At 36.5% G+C, this 20,182-nt stretch overlaps 1 protein-coding gene across 7 annotated transcripts in view; it reads right to left on the reverse strand.

The window, feature by feature from the left end:
• PARPBP (PARP1 binding protein) overlaps positions 1-20,182 on the reverse strand; it is a 41,054-nt gene that overhangs the window by 20,260 nt on the left and 612 nt on the right. For 5 of the 7 annotated variants that reach the window (XM_026790914.2, XM_074539021.1, XM_026790913.2 and 2 more), the window contains exons 2-6: positions 19,446-19,969; positions 13,503-13,730; positions 12,526-12,633; positions 10,939-11,109; positions 9,148-9,302 (exon numbers count right to left, since the gene is read on the reverse strand). In XM_026790914.2, the coding sequence (XP_026646715.2) occupies positions 9,148-9,302; positions 10,939-11,109; positions 12,526-12,633; positions 13,503-13,730; positions 19,446-19,595 (812 nt within the window). In that variant the 5' untranslated portion in view covers positions 19,596-19,969. The remainder of the gene's footprint in view (positions 1-9,147; positions 9,303-10,938; positions 11,110-12,525; positions 12,634-13,502; positions 13,731-19,445; positions 19,970-20,182) is intronic. The other 2 variants (XM_074539022.1, XM_074539023.1) reach the window with 1 other exon arrangement.

Consider the following 20,182-nt stretch of genomic DNA (forward strand, 5'->3'; position numbering starts at 1 on the left):
AAAATAGTTTGTTTATATTGTTTCCACTTAAAATACATGGAGGGAACTGAGCCAGAGATCTTAATATTTTGGCTTATTCTGGCTGAAAAAGACTTCTCTAAAAACTTGAAAAAACTGACATTAACATGAAACTTTGGGGGGGAATTGTTGTTGGGTTTTTTTAACAGGAAAAAAACAAATATTCCCACACAATTCTCAACTTCAACTTTTACAGACTAAAGATTATACAATTCACATTAGATTTGCAGGCTTCATTAAACAGAAAAACTTATGCTTTGAAGAAATTTAAGCTCTGTGTATGCACTTGGCCAGAAGAAAAATCACCATGTCCAGTCTCTCTGTAGGCATGTCAAGACCCATCCAGATCTTGGAAATGACAGTTGAAAAAATATAAAAAAATCTATTGTACCACTTCTCCAAACCCCACAATTCAACCACAAAAGAATTAAAAGATCAAAGGGAGGGAAAAAATCCACTTCTAGTTGTCAAGAGGTAAGGGGAGAGAAATGTTGAAGAAGAGCTCTGTTTCAGAGATGCATATAGGAACTGCAGCCAAGTCTCCTGATGATTCTTGCCAGACTGATCTGTTTCCCTCAATCCTAAACTTATATTCTACAAAATCATATCCTCAAATGAGAAAAGTATTAAATGAGAACTAAACTTAGAACTTCAAGACAAATGAGCAGGTGAAGGGATTGACTTAAATTCCCTGTTAAAATCTGGTTCAGTTATCTGTCTACAGATCTGTTGAACATACTTGTAAATAAGTAATAAATTTATCATTTCCACACATTTATACCCATATGTATCCTGGAAGAAAAAAATATTATTATACAACTAGTACTGGGCACTAGCACAGTTAATTAACATAAGCATGCCCTTAATTTAAATGCTTTGCTCTGCATGTAACTCAATTATAGATTCATAGATTTTCAATGGGAAAAAATAACCTTTCACAAAAATATTTTGTTTATTTTTTTGCCTCTATTGCCCAATGCCAACTAAAGATATTGGCTAGTAGAAACAAAGTTCATTTAATCTCTTCTTCTCCCCATAGTCCTTTTCCAGAAAAGAGCTCCAGTCTCCTATCAGATATACAGAGTACTAACTGGAGCAAGGAAAAGTTTATTTATACTTCAACTAGAATTTATATCAACGGGCCAAGACATAAAAGGCTGATTCAATGTGTGTGGATTAGCACCGAAATGCCCTGCCACAGATCATGCCAATTTACACCAGAACACAAGTTGTGTTGTGTCATTAGACACATATATGTTTTTATATATATATATTCATATAGATATAACTATAAACTGCTGAATCTAGTTATTAGATCCATTTCTAGTGAGGTTCAAAAAGATTAAAAGCATGATGATAAAAGGACAATGTGGTAAAAAAGCACCTGGGGTGTTTGGGATTTTGTTCATTTTACAAAGATAACACCCTATTATAGATTGCTCTGTTATTACTCTTTCATAGATTTATATTACTCAGAAGAACAGTTGAACTTGAATGAACTTTAAAATAACTGATATAAAAAAATTTTTATAGGAATAAAAGTTGGAAACTGCTATCCACTTTGCAGCTCCTAACAGCTAGAAGGACCCCAAAGGTTTGTTTTAAATATGGAATTACATGGCATCGCTTAAGATAATTTTTACAGCAGAAAAAGAACTTTTGTTCTTTTTAATTCTGACAGAGAAGGAAAAAAATTATTTGAATTCAAGAATGAACTTGATATATTAAACAAAGCAATGCCATTTGTCTAAGGCAATTGGAAAGACCTTATCCCTTCTAGTCAGTGCTCCTGCTAAAAGGTTTTTTGTGATGTTCCATGCAGATCACAGGTTACTGAGATAAGCTACTCTAGGATAAAGTGCTTCAGTATCATCCCATCCACAGTCTAAACTGGAGGAGGACTCTCATCAAATCCAGTCATCAGTTGCCACTATGGCAGAGGTTTTAAAAGAGCATTTTCTTAAGAGCTAGTAATATGATACTGCTCAAAGTCACATGCAACATTTCTTTGTTCAAAAGGTATGAACTGAAAGAAAACTCAACCAGAAAATCAAATTCTTTTTCTATTATAAAAATAACCAAAGGAAATTCATCAGTGTTATTATAAATGGAAGAAAAACCCAAACACTTTAGAAACAACCACATCCCACCATCCAACAGAATGTTTAAACACAGATGCCTGAAGTAAGTAGTACAGTGGCAGTTGTCAAATGAATGCATCCAGTCAAGTTCAAATGTGACCATTAGCATAGCATGAAAATTCACAACTATTTTTGACCAACTGACAGGAGTGGCTTACCTTCTCCAGCTCTTTGAGCACTAAAACAGTTGACAGCTCAAGCAGAATTCACCTATCTCATAGCTAGAGAACAAAAAATGTCTACGCATAGATTTAATGAATCATATGTTAAAAATCCATTATTTGCACCAGGGCTTCTAAAGAGTTTAAAAAAAATAGTGCAGTGTAAAAACTCCACTTGTTACACAGGCACTGGCAAATCTGATCTTGTGTTACTGGTTCTTCTACCAAAAATATTGACATTTCTTGTGCCCCCTAGAACCCTTTTTGCCTTACATTGTCTGAGTCTCAACCTTACCTTTCTCTATCTCATTTTCCTTATCAAACCGTCTTTCCTTATGTAGAAGTAACTAATTTATAAGAAACTAATAGCACACTTTGTCTATTTTGTTGTTACTGAGCTTGTCATATAAACAAGCTCCTCTGCTGACCAAAAATCTAAATTACAATGGCAAGAGCTCTCCCTCCAGAACTCAGGCCTTAGTGTGAAAAGTTATGATGCAGGAGCACTTTTATTTACTTTCTGAAAATACATCTTTTTTGGAAAAGATTAAAATAGCAAAAACAAAGAAAAAAATGTTGAGGATATGGACAATATTCAAAACCTGATAAAAAGCAGAGTCCTGAAGTCTATTCCAAGAACAGAAAAGAATATTTCAAAATTCTATTATACTAAGGTCAACATTGTTATTCATTCATTTCAACTTCAACACAGGTAAAAACTAGATAACATATACACAGCAATCTGACTTAGGTAGTGGGAACAAGTGTCTTAAAAGAAATCACAAACACCCAGTAATCACAGGGTTGGAGGAGATCACAGCCTTCTCCTTTGTTACGGATTTAAAAGATGCTTTAGAACTTGACAGCAACTGCTCAGTTCTCCAATTTTTTAATTTAGAGCTATAGAAAGAGAGCAGCAGTAATTCCATTCTCAAACACAAAGCAGCAAGATACCGACTAGAGTTCCATCTACCTAGGTAGAAGAATGGGACAAAATGTGTCTAGGAAGAAATACTATACAAATGTTTCTAAAGGAGCACTAACTGTGCTTTTAAAGCAAATCTAAAGGCTTATTTCTTATAAGCATAATTTTTTTAAAAATTAGTAGTTCATGTTCATTTAGATTTCAAAATTTCAACAATAAAATCCTATCACAGATATGATTTTATGTTTATCAACATAAAATCATAGATTTTAAATGTATCTGTAAAGGAAAAAACTATATCAAAGCACTCACAGTACTTAAAAATTCCACTTCCAAAAATGTATGTATGATTATTAATCTAATTTTCCAACAGATATCAAAATTAAGTGAAGACTCTTCCTTAGAGCCTTTGGAGCTTCACAGATCATTATATCTATAACAAAAACACAGCAAAAAAAGAAACCTGTTGCAGAGTATTTTTCCATCTTGCTGCTGCTACTTTTGCTGTATTGGCTAAAATTTCTCGTTCAGCTCGTTGGAAGAAATTAGAGCGACTCTTCAAATTCTCCATCCCAAGCTTTGCTACTCAAGTCTGGTGACAAAGTTGCTCTAAAAGTAAACAGTTTTCTTCCTAGAATAAGTCTTGATGAGCAGCCATTGAATTCCCTGTGAGAAAGTTCTAAAAGGCAAAGGCGCTCAGGCAAGCTGTTATTAATCATAATAACATAAATTATATTATACTATAATAATATTACGAGCACAGGACCATTCCATCACAACACTTAGGAAAATATGCAGAAATATCAGCAGACAGCTTGGCTAAACAGTGAACTGATGACAGAGCTTGAATGCAAAAGGGCTTCACAAAGAATGGTGAAGAAGGGACATATGATAAATGATCTAGAAACATCACCTGGGCATTTAGGGATTTTATCAGGAAAACCAAAGCTTAGCTGGAGTTGACAATTACAAGGAATGATAAAGGAGCTTCACCTGCTGAACAAAGAAAATGAGGGACCTTTGCTGAAAGGCAGATTTTGTAACAATGTGGGCACAGATAAAACAGAAGTACTCTGTGCCTTCTTCACCTCAGTCTTTACCAATACTCTGATTAGAGAAATTTTTTCAGAAAAGAGCTGCCAGCACTGGAAAAAGAACAAATCAGACTTCACTTGACAGTACTATGTTCAAGAACATTGAACCAAATGGACTGCACCCAACAGCCTTAATAGAACTGGCAAATGCCCTCATAAGAGAACTTTACATCATCTTTGAAAAGTCAGGGTGACCAGGGTGACAAATGGAGAAAAGAAAATAATTGCAAAAAAACCAACAAAAAAAAAACACCTAAAAAACCCCATAAGGACAGCTTGGGAGAACACAACTTCATCAGACTCACTTTGTTCCTCAAGAAAATAATGCAAAGTCTTCTAAGAACACATATCTGAGCATATGAAGGATTAGGTGGTAGCATATGAAGGATTAGGTGGTAACTATAAGCATGCAGTTACCAAGTGTAAATTATGCCTGACCAATCTGTTTTTCCCTTTAACAAAATGACTGGATTTGCAGACCAGGGGAGAATGGTGGGTGCCATTTCCCTCGACTGTAGCAAGGTTTTTCAATACTGTCAGAGAATACTCTCAACATAGGAGTATTGATGTTACAGTCTGGATGGATGGACAATTAGAGGAGTTAACAACTGGTTGGATCATCATGCTCAGAAGGTATCAAACATATTGTAACAATGGAGTAATATAAGAGCCTATCCTGAAACCTGTTTTTTTTCCTATTATCTTTGGCAGTGACTCTCTAAAATTACATGCTCATCAAGTTTGCAGATGACACCAAATTGGATGGAACAGTCAATGCTCTTGAGGGCAGAGCTACCACGCAAAGACATACCTGAACAGACAAGAGGAACAGGCTGACAGGAACCACATGAAATTCAACAAGACATGCAAAGCCTTGGAAAGGAATAACCCCTTGCAATGATACAGGCTGGGGAGCAGCTCTGTGTAAAAAACCTTGGTGCATGTTCAGCAAGCAAGCTGCAAGCCAGGAGCATGCCTTGGCAGCAAAGAAGGCCTACAGTATCCTTGGCTGCGTCAACAGTAGCGTAGCCAGTAGTCTGAGGAATGTGATTATCCCTCTCTAATCAGCACTCGTTGGACCAAATTTAGAATACTGTGTCCAGTTTTGGGCCCCCAGTCCAGGAAAGACACTGATAAACTGGAGCAAGTTCAGCAGAGGGCTGCCAAGCTGGTCAGGCAGACATGCCCTGTGTGAAGCAGCTTCAGGAACAGCTTGTTCAGGCTGCAGAAGGGAAGGCTTCAGGGGGATTTACTAACAGCTTTCCAATACCTACAGGGTGGCAAGCAAGAACATGGAGCCAGACTCATGTTGACAGACAGTGAAAAAAGACAATAGGCATAAACTGAAACAAGAGAGGTCCCAACTCAATATAAGAAAACAAAAAACCCACAACTTTTCACCGTGAGGACAAAAGCAGTTGGAATAGGCTGCCAAAAGGGAGATTAAAAACCTCCAAGGATAGAGACAGTACAAAACTTGTCTGGACAAAGCCCTGATTAACCTGAGCTGACTCCATAATTGACCCTGCTTTGAGCGGGATGTTGGACCAAAAACTTTCTGATGTTCCTTCCAACCTGAATTATTCTATAATCCTAAGTTTAAGCAATCCTATATACAATGTTTTGCATATGCTTGCACAACTTTCCAGCAACTTTAGATCACAAACCTCCAGGGCTGTGTGAACACTATCCAATTAACTCAAACATTCAGCACAAGCCTAGATAGAGTTCAATTTGTTTTCTCTCCCCCTACACTACCGCACCTCGAGATGCAACCACCTTCCCAAAGGAAGCAGATAAGGAACAGCATTTTCCCTGTCGAGGGGAAGCAGAGAGCACAAACCCTCACGGTGGAGGCGAGCTGTGCGATGCTCCGGCGGGCTGCGGAGGCTGCAGGGCCCGGGATGCGGAGCCGCTCCGGGGCGAGCGGGCCCCGGCTCCGGTGTGAGCTGGGCGATGGTGACACCCAGCGGCCGCTGCCTGCGCCGAGGGCAGCGCCCAGCTGAGGGGAAAACATGCTGCCAACCTCCCAACTCTGCCGCTCTACAAAATTAATGAGGATTTTAACGTGTATGTATATGTACACACATCCCCCCATACCAACCATCAAGCACAGTAACCAGCATGACAGCTTCTGTCCTCCAATTTTAAGTCACAATTTTTAAACAAACTTGGGAAAAGTCATTTCAGGAGTTCTTCTGGAGTTCTAAAAAAAAGGGTTTCCAGAATGATGGATTAGAAGTGTAGCTTCTCATTTATACCAGCAGGAAAGAGCTTTCAGATCTTAAAGTGTATAATAATCATCCATTTCGCTGACAAATACAACACTGATATGCTCCTTGTCAAGAAGCAGGTGTAAAAAAGTAGAATATCCAAGTTTTCCATTGCCCAAGTCTTATATGCACAAATCTAGAAATAGTTTTAGCATTACAAGTTTTACAGAACCCCCAATGTTACGAATACTCATGCTACTGATTCTTGAAAGATTAGTGATGTCTTCTAATAGTAGACATCTAGAGAATGAGGAGAGGCAAACAGTTTCAACATGCCAGAGATTTTTAGGAATGTTGGCTTCAATGAATACACCTTGAAACTACCAAATTTCATTTTGTCTTTCCATTTCTCCTGCTATCAGGAGTGCCATATTTGAACCAAACCATCATAGTTTCATTAAACTTCCACTCTATTTGACAGATTTCCCTTTGTTCATCCGATCTACCATTCACTTTCTTAGCTGAATGACGGGGAGATGAGAAACACTTTTTGTTACTCTCCATAGGTTAGCAGATACTTGGTTGCACAGTAAGTTCAAAATATTCTTAAGCACTTCCCACCACTGTCCAAGATCTTCAATTTGGTTTCTAGATTCCCAAAGCAAAGGAATCAGGGAGATGAAGAAAGCCTCTTTTCAACATGCATCCCCACAGTGACCCACCGTTTATTTGGCTACTTTGTATTTTGTGCAATTACAAGTTTCATAAGATGTCCACTGTAACAGAATTAAACCTAAATAACAGATTTCTAATAATTAAGTAAAAAACACAGCATTTTTCTTGTGGCATAGCCAATACAGCGACCTGGTTAATGCAGGTTGGCCAATCTCCGCATCAAAGAGCAATGCTGCTGACAGGTTGTCTAGTTTGCCCTTGGATTTCTCAGTGGGTTTCTATAGATTAAGTAACTCAGGATTCTGCTGCATTGCTGCCTTTTTACTCCCTCTGGTCCTTACTTTGCAGCAGTAACAGAACTAGAGAAATTTTTTTGCACAGAACTGGATTCTCTGGAACTCCCAACAACTGGCCCACGACAAGCAGGACACACAGACAGTCCTCATCCCTGTGATACAGCAAACACTTGAAAACATCTATAGATACAGATGAAAAACATATTTTACATTGCCAGGATACAAAGGCCATGGGGAGCACAAGAGGTGCTACAAACAGCACAGTACAGCCATCTTCCACTCCTGGTCAGCAAGACAAACAGCAATACTTAAATGTGTACAGCCAATTTAACAAGATTTACACACCACAATAAATGACACAGCAGGTGCAGCAGAGAAAGCTACACAATAAATATCTAAGTGCTAAAAAGCATTTCCAAGCTCTAGAGAACTCACCCAGTGAGAAGCTGATAACTCCCAGCAACTATCCCACTATGATTTTTCTCACATTTAAACATTCTCTTTTAAACAGAGGAGTAATTAACAAGTTACAGCATTTTACGCTACACTTTTCTCAACTGTATTCACCTGATACAGTCTTTTCATCCTAAAAAGCTCATGTATATACATATTTTTCCATTTCTCATTTTTTATCAATATACAGTGACAGATATGATTTAAAGAAAGGAAAAATAGCATACACTATATGTTGAGCAAATAGTTTCTTTAATCACCAGCACAGACAGTATGTCTCTGGCATCCAGGATATTGAAATGAAAGAATAAAAAGCAGAATAAAAAAGTAAGACAAAACTGCAAAACAACTTCAGAAATACTCCCCACTTCCAGCTTCAATGGAAACTGAGCATTAACTTAAATAATGCTTACTTGTAATATTTTGTTTTCCACTGTGAGGATTAGACTCAATTCAAACTTGAAAAAAAAAAGATTGTTTAGTATCAAGGACAGAACTATTATAGCTGATTTGCCAAAGTTTTGTATGGAAAAATTACTGATTATAAATGACAAAATTATTAATTTCTATGAAGCTTAAGAAGATAGCTCTTCTCCCTGTAAGAATGCCAGTACTTACCAATTCAAACCCCTGTATTACATCTACACTTCTCTAATTAATCACAGATTTATAAGTCTGCCCAAAACACTAACTTCAGTTCTTCAAACACAAATCAAAATCAGCAACTCCACCACAGGCTCCCTAAAAAATAATTCTTATGCTTCATTTATATAGCTAAAATGAAAGATAGAAAAGGCTAAATAACCAACACTGTCATTTGTTAGCAGCAATAAAGACTCCTTTACAGAAGGGTAAACAGAATGAAATGACCAAAAGGAAGGAATTAAGCAGCAAGAAGTAAAGCACATATCAGTTTATGTACTTACCAGACTCACAAATTGGAAAGTGTGTTACTTCATTTACAACTAGGGAAGTAACCAAATCACCATACATATATAGATTTGATAAAAATTTAATACAAGAAAACCCTCAGAAATTCATAAGCTTACCCCAATTGTTTTTCAATTATATTTTCAAATAGGGTATTAATTTTTTTTAAATTTACTCTTAATTTAAAAATTTTGTTCAAGCACAAGAAAAGGAGGGGCTCACCAAGACCAAAATCTATTACCTTGTATTTAAGATTTCACCAACAATTTCCTGCAGCTTGTCAATAAAATTAACAAAGCTGGAAAGGCCTTTTACATGGGGTCTTAAAGGATCATACAAAGAAGATGCAGAGTCTCTTCCTCCAAGTTCTATGGTCCGGATAAAAGATGTTGCCATCTATTAGGAGAAATAGCCAGAAATATCAAACTACAGACAAACATGGACTGAACATACATTGAAATGAGCCTTTCCTACAGGTCTGTAAATTATGTAAAAACTGGCTGATAACTAGAAGATATAACTAGAAGTTACAGTGGCTGATAACTTGAAGTTTGATTTCAGGGAAGAAATAACTTGCCTGAAATTAAACAAAAGCTTCTAATTGCAAGCTCTGTACATCTCAATATTTGCAAGGTCAAAACTTAAAATGAATAATAGTATTTTTAAAAAAACCCACAAGCTAAAGTAAAAAAAACTCAAACTAATTTGATGTTTACACTGGCCTTTTGAAAGCTTAGGACAAAAAACTTATTAAATCACCAAAAAAACTGTTTTGTTGTTGTGGCTGTTCAAATGCTCCTGCTGGCCTCACAAAAACTGCTCTTATATTCAGAGGGCTCTCTATGACCCAAGGACAATTTAAAATAAACATGTGAACGTTGACTTCAGCTTATAACAATTTTCAGAGATGCAAATAATGTATATTTAAATCTTATCAGAAATAATGACAGCTAAGGCTTCTGTCATTCTGAAAGCGTCAATATATTTTTATATGCTGTAAGATAATGAAGATTTGCAAAAATCATACCTTAGAGTACAACCCCCAAAATTTTAAGGCAACAGTAAGAAAAAACCCCTAGCAGTTGTCCAGGAAGGTGAAAGTAAGGATAATAATCCAATGCATTTCACACAGATGCAGTAATGTTAATTCTACACACAAATTTTAATTTCAGAGTACAGAGCTAAATTATAAAGCTCTTAGGGCAGGAAAGAGAAAAACTGGAATAACTCTAGCACAGAAAGTAAACCTGCCAGTATTCCTGTCTTTGTGCTCAAGATTTCCTACAGATCAAGTACACGATTCATAGGACTTTGTCTTCCCAATGGAAAATACTCTCATTTTCAGGATTTTTTCATGACACAGATGACAGAAAAGGTGACTTTTTACACAGTAGAGCAGTTTCCGCTCTGGCAACCGTGACGAAGACACAGTAAATCCAGTCCAAACACATACATCTTTTTATACAATGTTCACAGAGCATTAGGAGCTAAAATAATTAAACCTGCAACTGAGATTTCACAACTTTTCCATATGTATTCAACCATAGAAGTTTGAGAATGCAGCCGCTTCAGTGACTACATACCCATACTGTTTTTAACTCAGACTGCTGTTGTGTGCACTGGGGTTACACTGCATGCAAAATTTAATGACTATTTTAAGTATGAGGGACTACAGTGGTTCTTTGGAGAAAGAACTCTTATTTGCCTTATTTCAACTATTTTTGAGATGGTTGTTTGCTCACAACTAAAACAGGATCCCATTTTAGAACTCCTGAGATACACACAAACTTCTTTTACTGTCCACCCTAAGATCCCATGACCAAACAAGAAACCGTTTCTCCCCACAAAATCTATTGTCTTTTTAGCTATAAAATCCTGTTCATGGTCTTTTTAGCTTTAAAATCCTGTTCTTAGTGGTACTTGACTCAGCTTGCAAACATCAGTGCTGCTTATTAGATTAAAGCCATATTCTCTGCTGAGAGATCTAATTTGGTGGCCCTGACTTCCAGGAAGATTCCTTTGACACACATACCAGAAAAATGGACATTTTTCTCTCCTGTGAGGCATGTTTGAGGTTAGTGAAGGCTTCTCTACCAAGTCCTCTGTCAGGAACATTTAGAATATGAGCCAATGCCAGATCATCCTTAGAATTAACCAAAAGGCTTAAATATGAACAGACAGACTTCTTTGCCAGGACTGCCACCTGCATGAGAAAACACCACACAAATTGGTCCTCCTGCTGCTGAAAATAATGTTTCATTTTATTTTAAAGTTAATTAGACATGTACTGATGTACCTTTTGGAAAACTATTAATTCAGCTTGCATAATTTCAAAAGGCTACTTTATGCATGAGGATTCTGGGAGTCTTGATGAGAACAAACATGATAAGTTAGAATTGCATAGATGGTACTTGAATATTCACAAGATGTTTGAGGGTTATTAAAATTGGTTAAAAATTTCTGTTTAGAAATCTCCTCACAGACATCCCTTTTCTATCTCAAAGCAAATATTAGCACCATTAAACCACGTAAGTTTGTCATTAACTTCAAAAAGACTAAGATTTTAAACTACTTGCCAGCTCTGCCACAGATTCAGTAATTTTTTTTCTTTTGGGTTCCAGGGGATTTCAATCAAAGAAACTCCACTGAGTTTGGGCATAATTTGTGATCCAGCCCCACCCACATAACCAATATATAACACTGTAATTGCTAATATTGCAGCACTGTTCGAGACACTGTGAGAACAGCCCCAGAATAGAAGAATTTGCAGTTTTGTTGCAAGGAAAGAAAAAAATAAATCTGAAAAAGGGGCCATTAACAGAAGAACACATAACAAGAAAAATTATACCTGCTATGGAATATCTTATACCACAGTACATAAACAACAAAAAATAGTTACAAAACCAAGCATGTATAAAGACAGTCCCCAGAGGAGGAAAAAAGAGCAAAGAATATTTTTACTGCACAAGTCAAAGCAGTAAGAAAGCCATGTGTTAGTGGTAGAAGTGATGTTTAGGGGAGAACCTCAGTTCAGAAAATATTTTCTTGTCCAGAAAGATTTTGAGTTGTACCCAAAGATTGATTTGAAATTGCCATTTATTATGAGAAAAGCAAGCTTGGAAATGACTAAAGCTCCAGCATTTCAAACACTGCCAGAAAGTACGCAGAGATTCTTATTTTGGTGGTTGAAAGAGTAAAGAGAAAGTCCTCAAGTCCTCTGTTGGGACAGCCAAAACTTGTTTGCTGTGCTCCAGCTACCACTACAGTGGCTGCTCAGATTTCTTCTATATGTAAGGGACTACAAGCTAATAAAATGAAATCAAAGGAGAGTACTTCAGTTATTTAATGTGCAGTCAAAGCAATGTTTTAGTGATGGTGTATTTGTAGAACAAATTTTTCTACAAGTGCCTGTCATGCTGGACTGCCCTCCAATACAAATTTCAGCACACAGCCCCATACACACCTACAAAATACTCAAGTGATACAGAATTTGGATATGCAGGTTGGTCTTTTTTCAAGCCAGCCACATGTGAATAACAATCATTGGAAAAGAAAACTATGTTATATTTCATCTTTTCAATAGATACAGAACATTACAAGAGACAAAAATGATTTTTACCTTCACATGCTCCTGGCCCTGTCTGTTGATTCGTGTAGGAGTAGAAAGAACTGAACCATTATTTTCTTGTGCATTCATTACACCAGAAATAAATTCCAACAGTTGAACCTTTAATAAAAAGGTGATAATAAACTTAAATATGAAGATGACTAGAGAGCAAAAGTGGGTTTAAAACCTGGTGTAAACCTGTCACTTTGCTAGTGTTTGAGGTCAGCACAGCCCTTACAGTCTACTTTTAGCTTTAGTCTTTTGAAGTACAACTGTTCTAGTACAGAAATGAAGAGTAAGATCAAAATTAACTTAAAAATTATCTCAAACAGTTATGTTATACACTTGCACTAAAACCCACTGCTTGCATTTTGGAGAACATTAATATGTTATGCCAAGTTCAGGAATAGCTCATTAACCCATCTAAGCTCTCTATCTTCCCCATGAAAACCAGGAGGAAAAGAAAAACACATTAAAACTCCCAAATAAACAAAAGACTTGCAATAAACTACAACAGAGCTGTAACTGAGTGGCTGAACTGGAACTTCTGAAAAAAAAACCCTTACATGCAAATACATACATTATACAGAAGTTCTTTTAAAGAGCATGGTGTTTTCAAAACAGTAATCATTGAAAATATTTTGCCTGCACATCAACATACAACCAAAACTCCATGGCACGTTAATTATTAAGCTTTGTTCCAGTTTTATCAAATCTCTACAGTTTATTTCTCATTCCAATTTATGGCAAGGATTCATTTATTCATAGAAGAGTTGTGGTACCTCACTATCCAGCAGGACGATAGAGAAATAATTTTTGAGTGAATTTAAAATCCCTTTACAAAAGTAAATTAATTAATTTAAACTCAAAGGCTACCCCAAAGTGAATAATCCAGAGCTCCTGTGAATAATTAGAAGTATCATAAATCCATAACTGGAACCAAAAATATGTCAAAACAACATAAGACGTCAAACAAACATAATACTCACAGGGTATATGCTTTCATCTTCAGCTAAAAGTCCAAGACTACAGCACTTCTGATATATATCTATTAAATCTAACATATTGCTTCTTGCTAAGAAGGCATGATAGGCTTTTTTCACATCAGCATAATTTTCAGGTTCTTTCATGTTTTCATACAATCCCAGTTTGTCATGTAACAAATAGTTCCATGTTTCCAACACATCACTAAGTGATACTGTGAAGTCTCCATGGTGCTAACAGAACAAAAATAAAAAAGGCAAAAAAAAGTTTCATATTCAGCATAGTTTTGAAAACAAATTTAAAGCAAACTGCAAATATATAAACAACAAACATATATTTGAAAATCATTATAATTTAAATTGATCAGAAACAAAGTCTCACAGCTTTGCATCGACAGCTGAATTTTGTTATATTCTGTCAGTATTTGTTCCTGATCTTTAAAGTACCAGGCATGTATGAGAAAAATACAGTGAATGTTGCAGGATTACTTCTTGCATAAAGTTCTTTATTTGCAGAAATAGTTTTCAGCATAGGAGGCATTTACTTTCCAAAGGGAGTAAATATGGCTCTCTTACTTTGCTTTAAGCAGTAAACTGGGAAAATACACATCAATTTTAAAAAAAGGAGCTTTTCTTTCTTGTGCTAATACAGTTATACTTTATCATAACATTGATAGTGCTGCTACACAGTTCTAATAAATACATTAAAGCCATGCACATCCCTGTTGCTACTACTATAATTAATATTAGCTATGCAGTATAGACTACATTCTTTTGGTGAAAAATATCAGATTTTGTTCCATGTGCCCATCTGCAATCTCCTCCAACCACTTGCTTTTACCACCTTCTCTTTCACAACTTGTCCTCCTCATTTTTGTCCACACCCTGCTCTTCAAACTGAGTACCAGCTCCCAGCTCCTGCTGGTAAACTTTTGTCCACACTTCAGGTATCTAAAGCACTCCTCAATATGTGGCAGCAAAAAAAGGTGGTTTTCACCACGTAATGTGAGAGAAATGCCCTGTGACCAAGTAACAAGCCCTGCTTTCAACTGTCCATAGTGGCAGATGGCTCCTACAGCAAAGGTTTAATTCTATTTCATGACATTTCCACATTAAGCAAATTAATTACTTATAAACACCATTAGCAACAGAACACATTAAATATGAAAATATGAAGAATTCCAATAATTTATGTTGTTCCAGCCCAAATGATCCCTCCTTTGGGTTCTAACACATTTAGCACAACTTTCTCAATAGACCTCATTAAATAGCCAATTCCAAAATCCTGGAAGTCAGCTATTTTGATATTGCCTAGGTGAAGAACAGGGAGAGTAAATTAAAGAACACTCACACATTAGCTTCAGAGCACTTTTCTGCCTTCTTATTTGAGCATGGGTTATGACAAGTCAGCACTATGAACTTACATATTACCAGAATGTTAAAACTGCATATGTGTTTTCTGAAAAGCACCTGATTTTCATTTCAGCCCCTCAAAAAATTAAACACACAATCATATTATAACTCAATTTAAACAGATCAAAGCAGCAGTAGATGGGGGAAAAAATGTTGTTTTCTCACTTTATTTTGAATCAAAATCCTTCAGGAGTACCAAGTTATTAGATACCTTATGAAGTTGTACTTTAAATCAAAACCTTTCCTCACCAGATCAAGGGCATGCAGAGATTAGCAAAGTTTATGTTAGTGCTGCAAAAATATTTTAAATCCAAATATTGCATTCCAGATATTAACCTTTGTGATCAAGCATTTACTGTGATGGCATATTCCATTACTTACACAGTCATTTTGTCAAGTCTCTGGTTTTAAAATTAATTTTAAAAATACTGTGGTGTTTTACAGTAAGCATTTGTCAACTGGCTAATAGCTTAAGGAAGTTCAAAAAGTCCCATGTTTTCATTCTATTATAGGCAGAAAAAGTATTTCATTTCATAGGAATAGAACCAATACAGTATTATAAAGTATCCCCACTTCCTGGTAATACATCATATTAAGTTACCTGGGGACTCTGGTTTTAGAATGTCTGAAATCCAGTAGCAACATTTCATGCTTCAAGACACCATTTTTTACTATTTTGAAGGTATTGTAACTTTTCTAGAGCTAACTACATAGCAAATCAATATCTATTTTGACAGCAAATTGTTTCAAAAACCAGAAAGTTGTGCATGTCAGCACCAAAATTTTGGCTTCCACCTTCTCCAAAGGCTCACCAACCCTTTTAGGAATACATGTGTAAAAGACTGCTTTAAGCACCACCTCTGTGTTGGGTCTATTCTTTCCAGACATACTCCCAGACTGCAGCGTTATTTTCTGGCTTTGTCCTTGAGTTGGGTGTCTTTGATTGCCAAGCAATATGTGTTCTATTTACCCTCTGTTAGAGGTATGACAGTTGTCTTCTATTAAGTGGGTAGTTTTTCCTTATGTCTTCCACAAGTACTCCTCCCTTTGGGGAGACATCTGCTGATAACAGGCCACTGAATGTCACTGCATGATTGATAAGAGCTACAGTATCCCATTGGGAGATGTGAGCCCAGAGGGAGGAGCCAAGCATTCCTAACTGGATATAATCTGGAGATTCGGGAACACCAGCACGGCTTCTCCACTGGATTTCCCAGAGGAACAGCAGCTGCCTCTCCTTCCACTGGATCGTCAGAGGAAGACTACACCCTTTTCTACAGGACCCCTGCTCCAGCAGAGCCACACCTGACACTCCAGGAGGGCTGCAGCCACAATTCCAATCGGACTGCTACCAACACCCTGACCCACAGGGTGTCAGGTTGTGTTCTGACTCTGTCAGTGTTGTTTTAGTTTACTGCATCATTTATTTTATTTTCTTCCCTAATAAAGATCTGCTATTCCTGCTCCCATATCTTTGCCTGAGAGCCCCACTTAATTTCAAATTTATAACAATTTGGAGGGAGGAGGTTTACAGTTTCCATTCAGGGGAGGCTCCTGCCTTCCTTAGCAGACACCTGGCTTTCCACTCTTAGCAGCCTCATCACAACATATTACAAGCAACATGTCACATAAAATTGCTACAAAGTTAGTTAGGACTATCTCATTACCAAAAGGGAGACAGATAGAACAGTTCAAGGGAGTAACACTTCAAAATTCCACATTTTTCTGCATTTGCCAACATGGAAACAGGATAATGAGGGAAATTATTTGAAGAAATACAAGACACCAAACAGAACACAATCTTCTTCAGTCAGCACGCAAAACGCACTCATGGAAGCACAGAACAGAACTAAACCACATACCAAAACTGCTTTTATGCAAAATCAGAAATAGAGAAATACAAATTTCAAAAGGGAAGAGATATTTCTAAAATCAACAATGAAGCAGTTTTTCCTCCAGTATCGAAGTTCTCATTCTAGAAGAGATTTACAACACATTTAAGTCTAAGAACTTAAACTCACAGATTCTGGAAAAATAATTGTTTTATACACTTCAGTTCCCCATCCCAGTAGCTAAAACAGCCATAGTCTGAAAATGACAGGTGATTATTTGACCTAACAACTAATCTTCTACCCCTGCTGATCCACAGGTACATACAATCAACTTAAAGCAATTGCTCTCAGCTGAATTTCATCTTGAAAATTGTTATTACTATTTCAAACCTTGAGGAAGGTTCTTCTTGAAAATGTTCCTAGATTTTAGATCTATACTAATCAATCTAGGTGAAAGGTACTTGTTTCCATCACAGACCTTATGCCACTTATCTTTATGCCACATGGCTACAACTGTGCCACAAACCAAAGTATTTTCAGAGGGATTCAGAGCACAGATTTTTTTTTTCCTTCATCCCTGCTGTTTGATCAGGGTTTATCACACTTTTTGCTACCCTTATTCTGGTGAAATTTAAGATTAATAGATTATAAAGCTTTTGAACTTCAAGTTCTCCTAAAAGCTTTGTTATTTTTCATTTCCACTGTGAATACAGGTGCTAGTTAAAACACAAAATCCATTAAAATTGTCCAGGCTCCTAAAGGAAGAGAAGTGTAATTTGGTTGTTTGTGATAGGTTTGATGTGTTGGGTTTTTCTCAATATAGTCCCACAATCACCTGTTAATGAAGTTATTTTTATTGCAGTAATTGACTTTACCAAGATAGATTTCCATTCTACAGGTGCTAACAATTCAAAATTATTGTATTTAAATCAAAATCAGAAACCTAACAAGGGACATGCCCACAACTGTAATACTCTTCATGTTAGTTTGAAGTTTCAGTGCTGGACAAAATAAACCAGACAGATTTTGCTTTAAGATTGTGAACTTCAAAATGGTTACCATCTAAAGAAATTGTGCTTCAGAGGCAGAACATCCAAATGCTAAAATAATTTTAATCCACATATGTAAGCCAAGGTTTGTCTTATTAGACCAACTAGTATAATCAGAAAAAAACATATCAGGGCTTTGAAAACTTGCTCTTTCTCCAGATCTGAAGGAGAGGCTAAGCATTTCAAAATTCAATTAGTTGAAAATAACTGCTATAATTTTTGTTAGAACATCTCTGAAAGAAAAGATATTTCTGGAAGAGGGGAATATTATCTGGAAGAGCCAAAAAAAAGGATAAAGTAGAATAAACTAATTACCTCTATTGGAAGAAGATAAACTTAGTGTAAGGAAAACAGGGAGCAATGAACCATAACCTTTTCATGTCTGTAAGTTTTGGCATACAGTAGAACAACACATTTTAACTCCTATTTTAGAGGTGGCTTTGGAAAACTGTTTGCAGTTTTCCCTTGAGAATCACAACAAATATGACAAACAGCAATCACCTCCACATGTAGTTTTGCATTAATGTCTTTTACCAGTTTTCCAAGAGCTAATTTTGATGCGCACTGATTTTCTCATTTTAACCTACACAAGTATTGTGAGGACACCAGGCTCCTGGCTGGAATATGTTACATTCCAACAAGTATAAATGTAGTTTCTTGGCATTCTAGTATCCTTCCTGTAATGTTTCTAACAATGGGGGAATTCTTAACCAGTTTTATACTTAATGTTTAGACAGGAGATACCCCCAGTCTGCACATTTTGGACTCCAAATGTTTTTCTGATGCACAAACTGAAGCAGGTTTTCTGTTTGTTTGGGTTTTTTATTGGCTTAGGGATTTCACTTTGAGGTGGTGCTCTTGTTTCTGGTATGTTTGTTGATTTGGTATGTTTGTTTTGGTTTTCTTACACTAAAGCTTTGTGCTATGCATTTGACTTACTACGCGCCACTGGAGAAAGTCTTCCAAAAACAGTCAGTATTGTTTTCACCAATAATTAGGTTAATTAACCTAAAAAGGTATCTTTAGGTTATTAAAACAAGTATTGCAATAGTTCTCCTTAGATGAGACACAGGCAAAGGCCTCATTATATATTGCAGTATATTGCAACTGTTTCTGGTATGTTTCAGACATCCTCCAGCTCTGACAAGTCACAATGCTTCTTTCAGAGACATTTTAGGGTTGCAACTCCTCTTCACCATTTGACACTTCATGTACACACACAAAGAAAGCCACAAAATCCCTACTGGTACTGGGCACACACTCACAACTTACAGGTACATACAGAAATTCATTCAGAAATGTTTTTGGAGCACCCAGGAAAAAAATGCACGCCAAATGCCACTGTTCTCCCATGCTGGTCTATAGCACAAAAGAAACAGAGGATGGAAATAAACAGAAGTGACATGGCCAGCAGAAGTACCCTAGTGTTTAAAGTTGGAGCTCAAGTACACACATAAAGCACTTCCATCCTCCAATCTGTCTCACAGTTCCTTTTACTAAACCCTGCTACAATAGTGCCCTTAATCATATTCATTTTCTTGCCTTGTTGCATCTGGCCCTCAGACACACCTTGTTTTAACAAACATCAAGGAAACAACCAAAATGTCATTTCAAGTTGGTGCCTATGGTTGAAACATACTGAAGAGAATGCTAACCTGTTTATTGACTTCAGCCATGGACAGTTGTAATGCCATCAACATGCAGTCTGCTCCACATATAGTAGTCCTTTCAGAGTTGGAAAATAAAGGCCATTGTCTTCTGAAGCACTTCACCAAATGTAAAATTTTTTGCTGGAAAGTAATCATTGTCTAGACTAGAAGACTGATATAATTAAGAAAAAAACAAATATAACTATGCCAGAGGAATATGCAGGTCTTCACTTCCCTACAAGCTGTGCAAACCCTTTTGTATCTTCTTAAAGACCAAGTTCCTAGAATAAACTCTTCCAACTAAACCAGACTTGCCTCACTGTGACAGAGCAACTATGAAGGTAAGGGGTTAAAAGTGCTTATGTATGTCACGCCTTCACAAAGCCCTTACTTTCTTTGTACATTATGCCAACATAAAGGAATGTTATCACAAATACAACTCTTTGTCTCCAAAAGCAGCCTCAGAGCGTCTTCAGTATTTTCTGCATTTGCTATACATATAGATGAGTGTCTACGAGGATATTTTAAACCTGGAAAAAAAGAGATTTAATATTTGTAAGACTTACTAACACAGATGACTCTAAACACTTTTGTTACCAATATAGTCTTATCCTTCTTAAAAAAAAATTGTTTTTTTTTAATTCTATAAACCATTATTTTCTCTAGCAATAATTGGAATACTTCATGCTTTGGTCTCTCACATTTGTCAAGATAAGGTAGATGACAATGTAGCAGAAGTTTGC

The sequence above is a fragment of the Zonotrichia albicollis genome, chromosome 4 (assembly GCF_047830755.1).
Source record: "Zonotrichia albicollis isolate bZonAlb1 chromosome 4, bZonAlb1.hap1, whole genome shotgun sequence".
Taxonomy (NCBI): domain Eukaryota; kingdom Metazoa; phylum Chordata; class Aves; order Passeriformes; family Passerellidae; genus Zonotrichia; species Zonotrichia albicollis.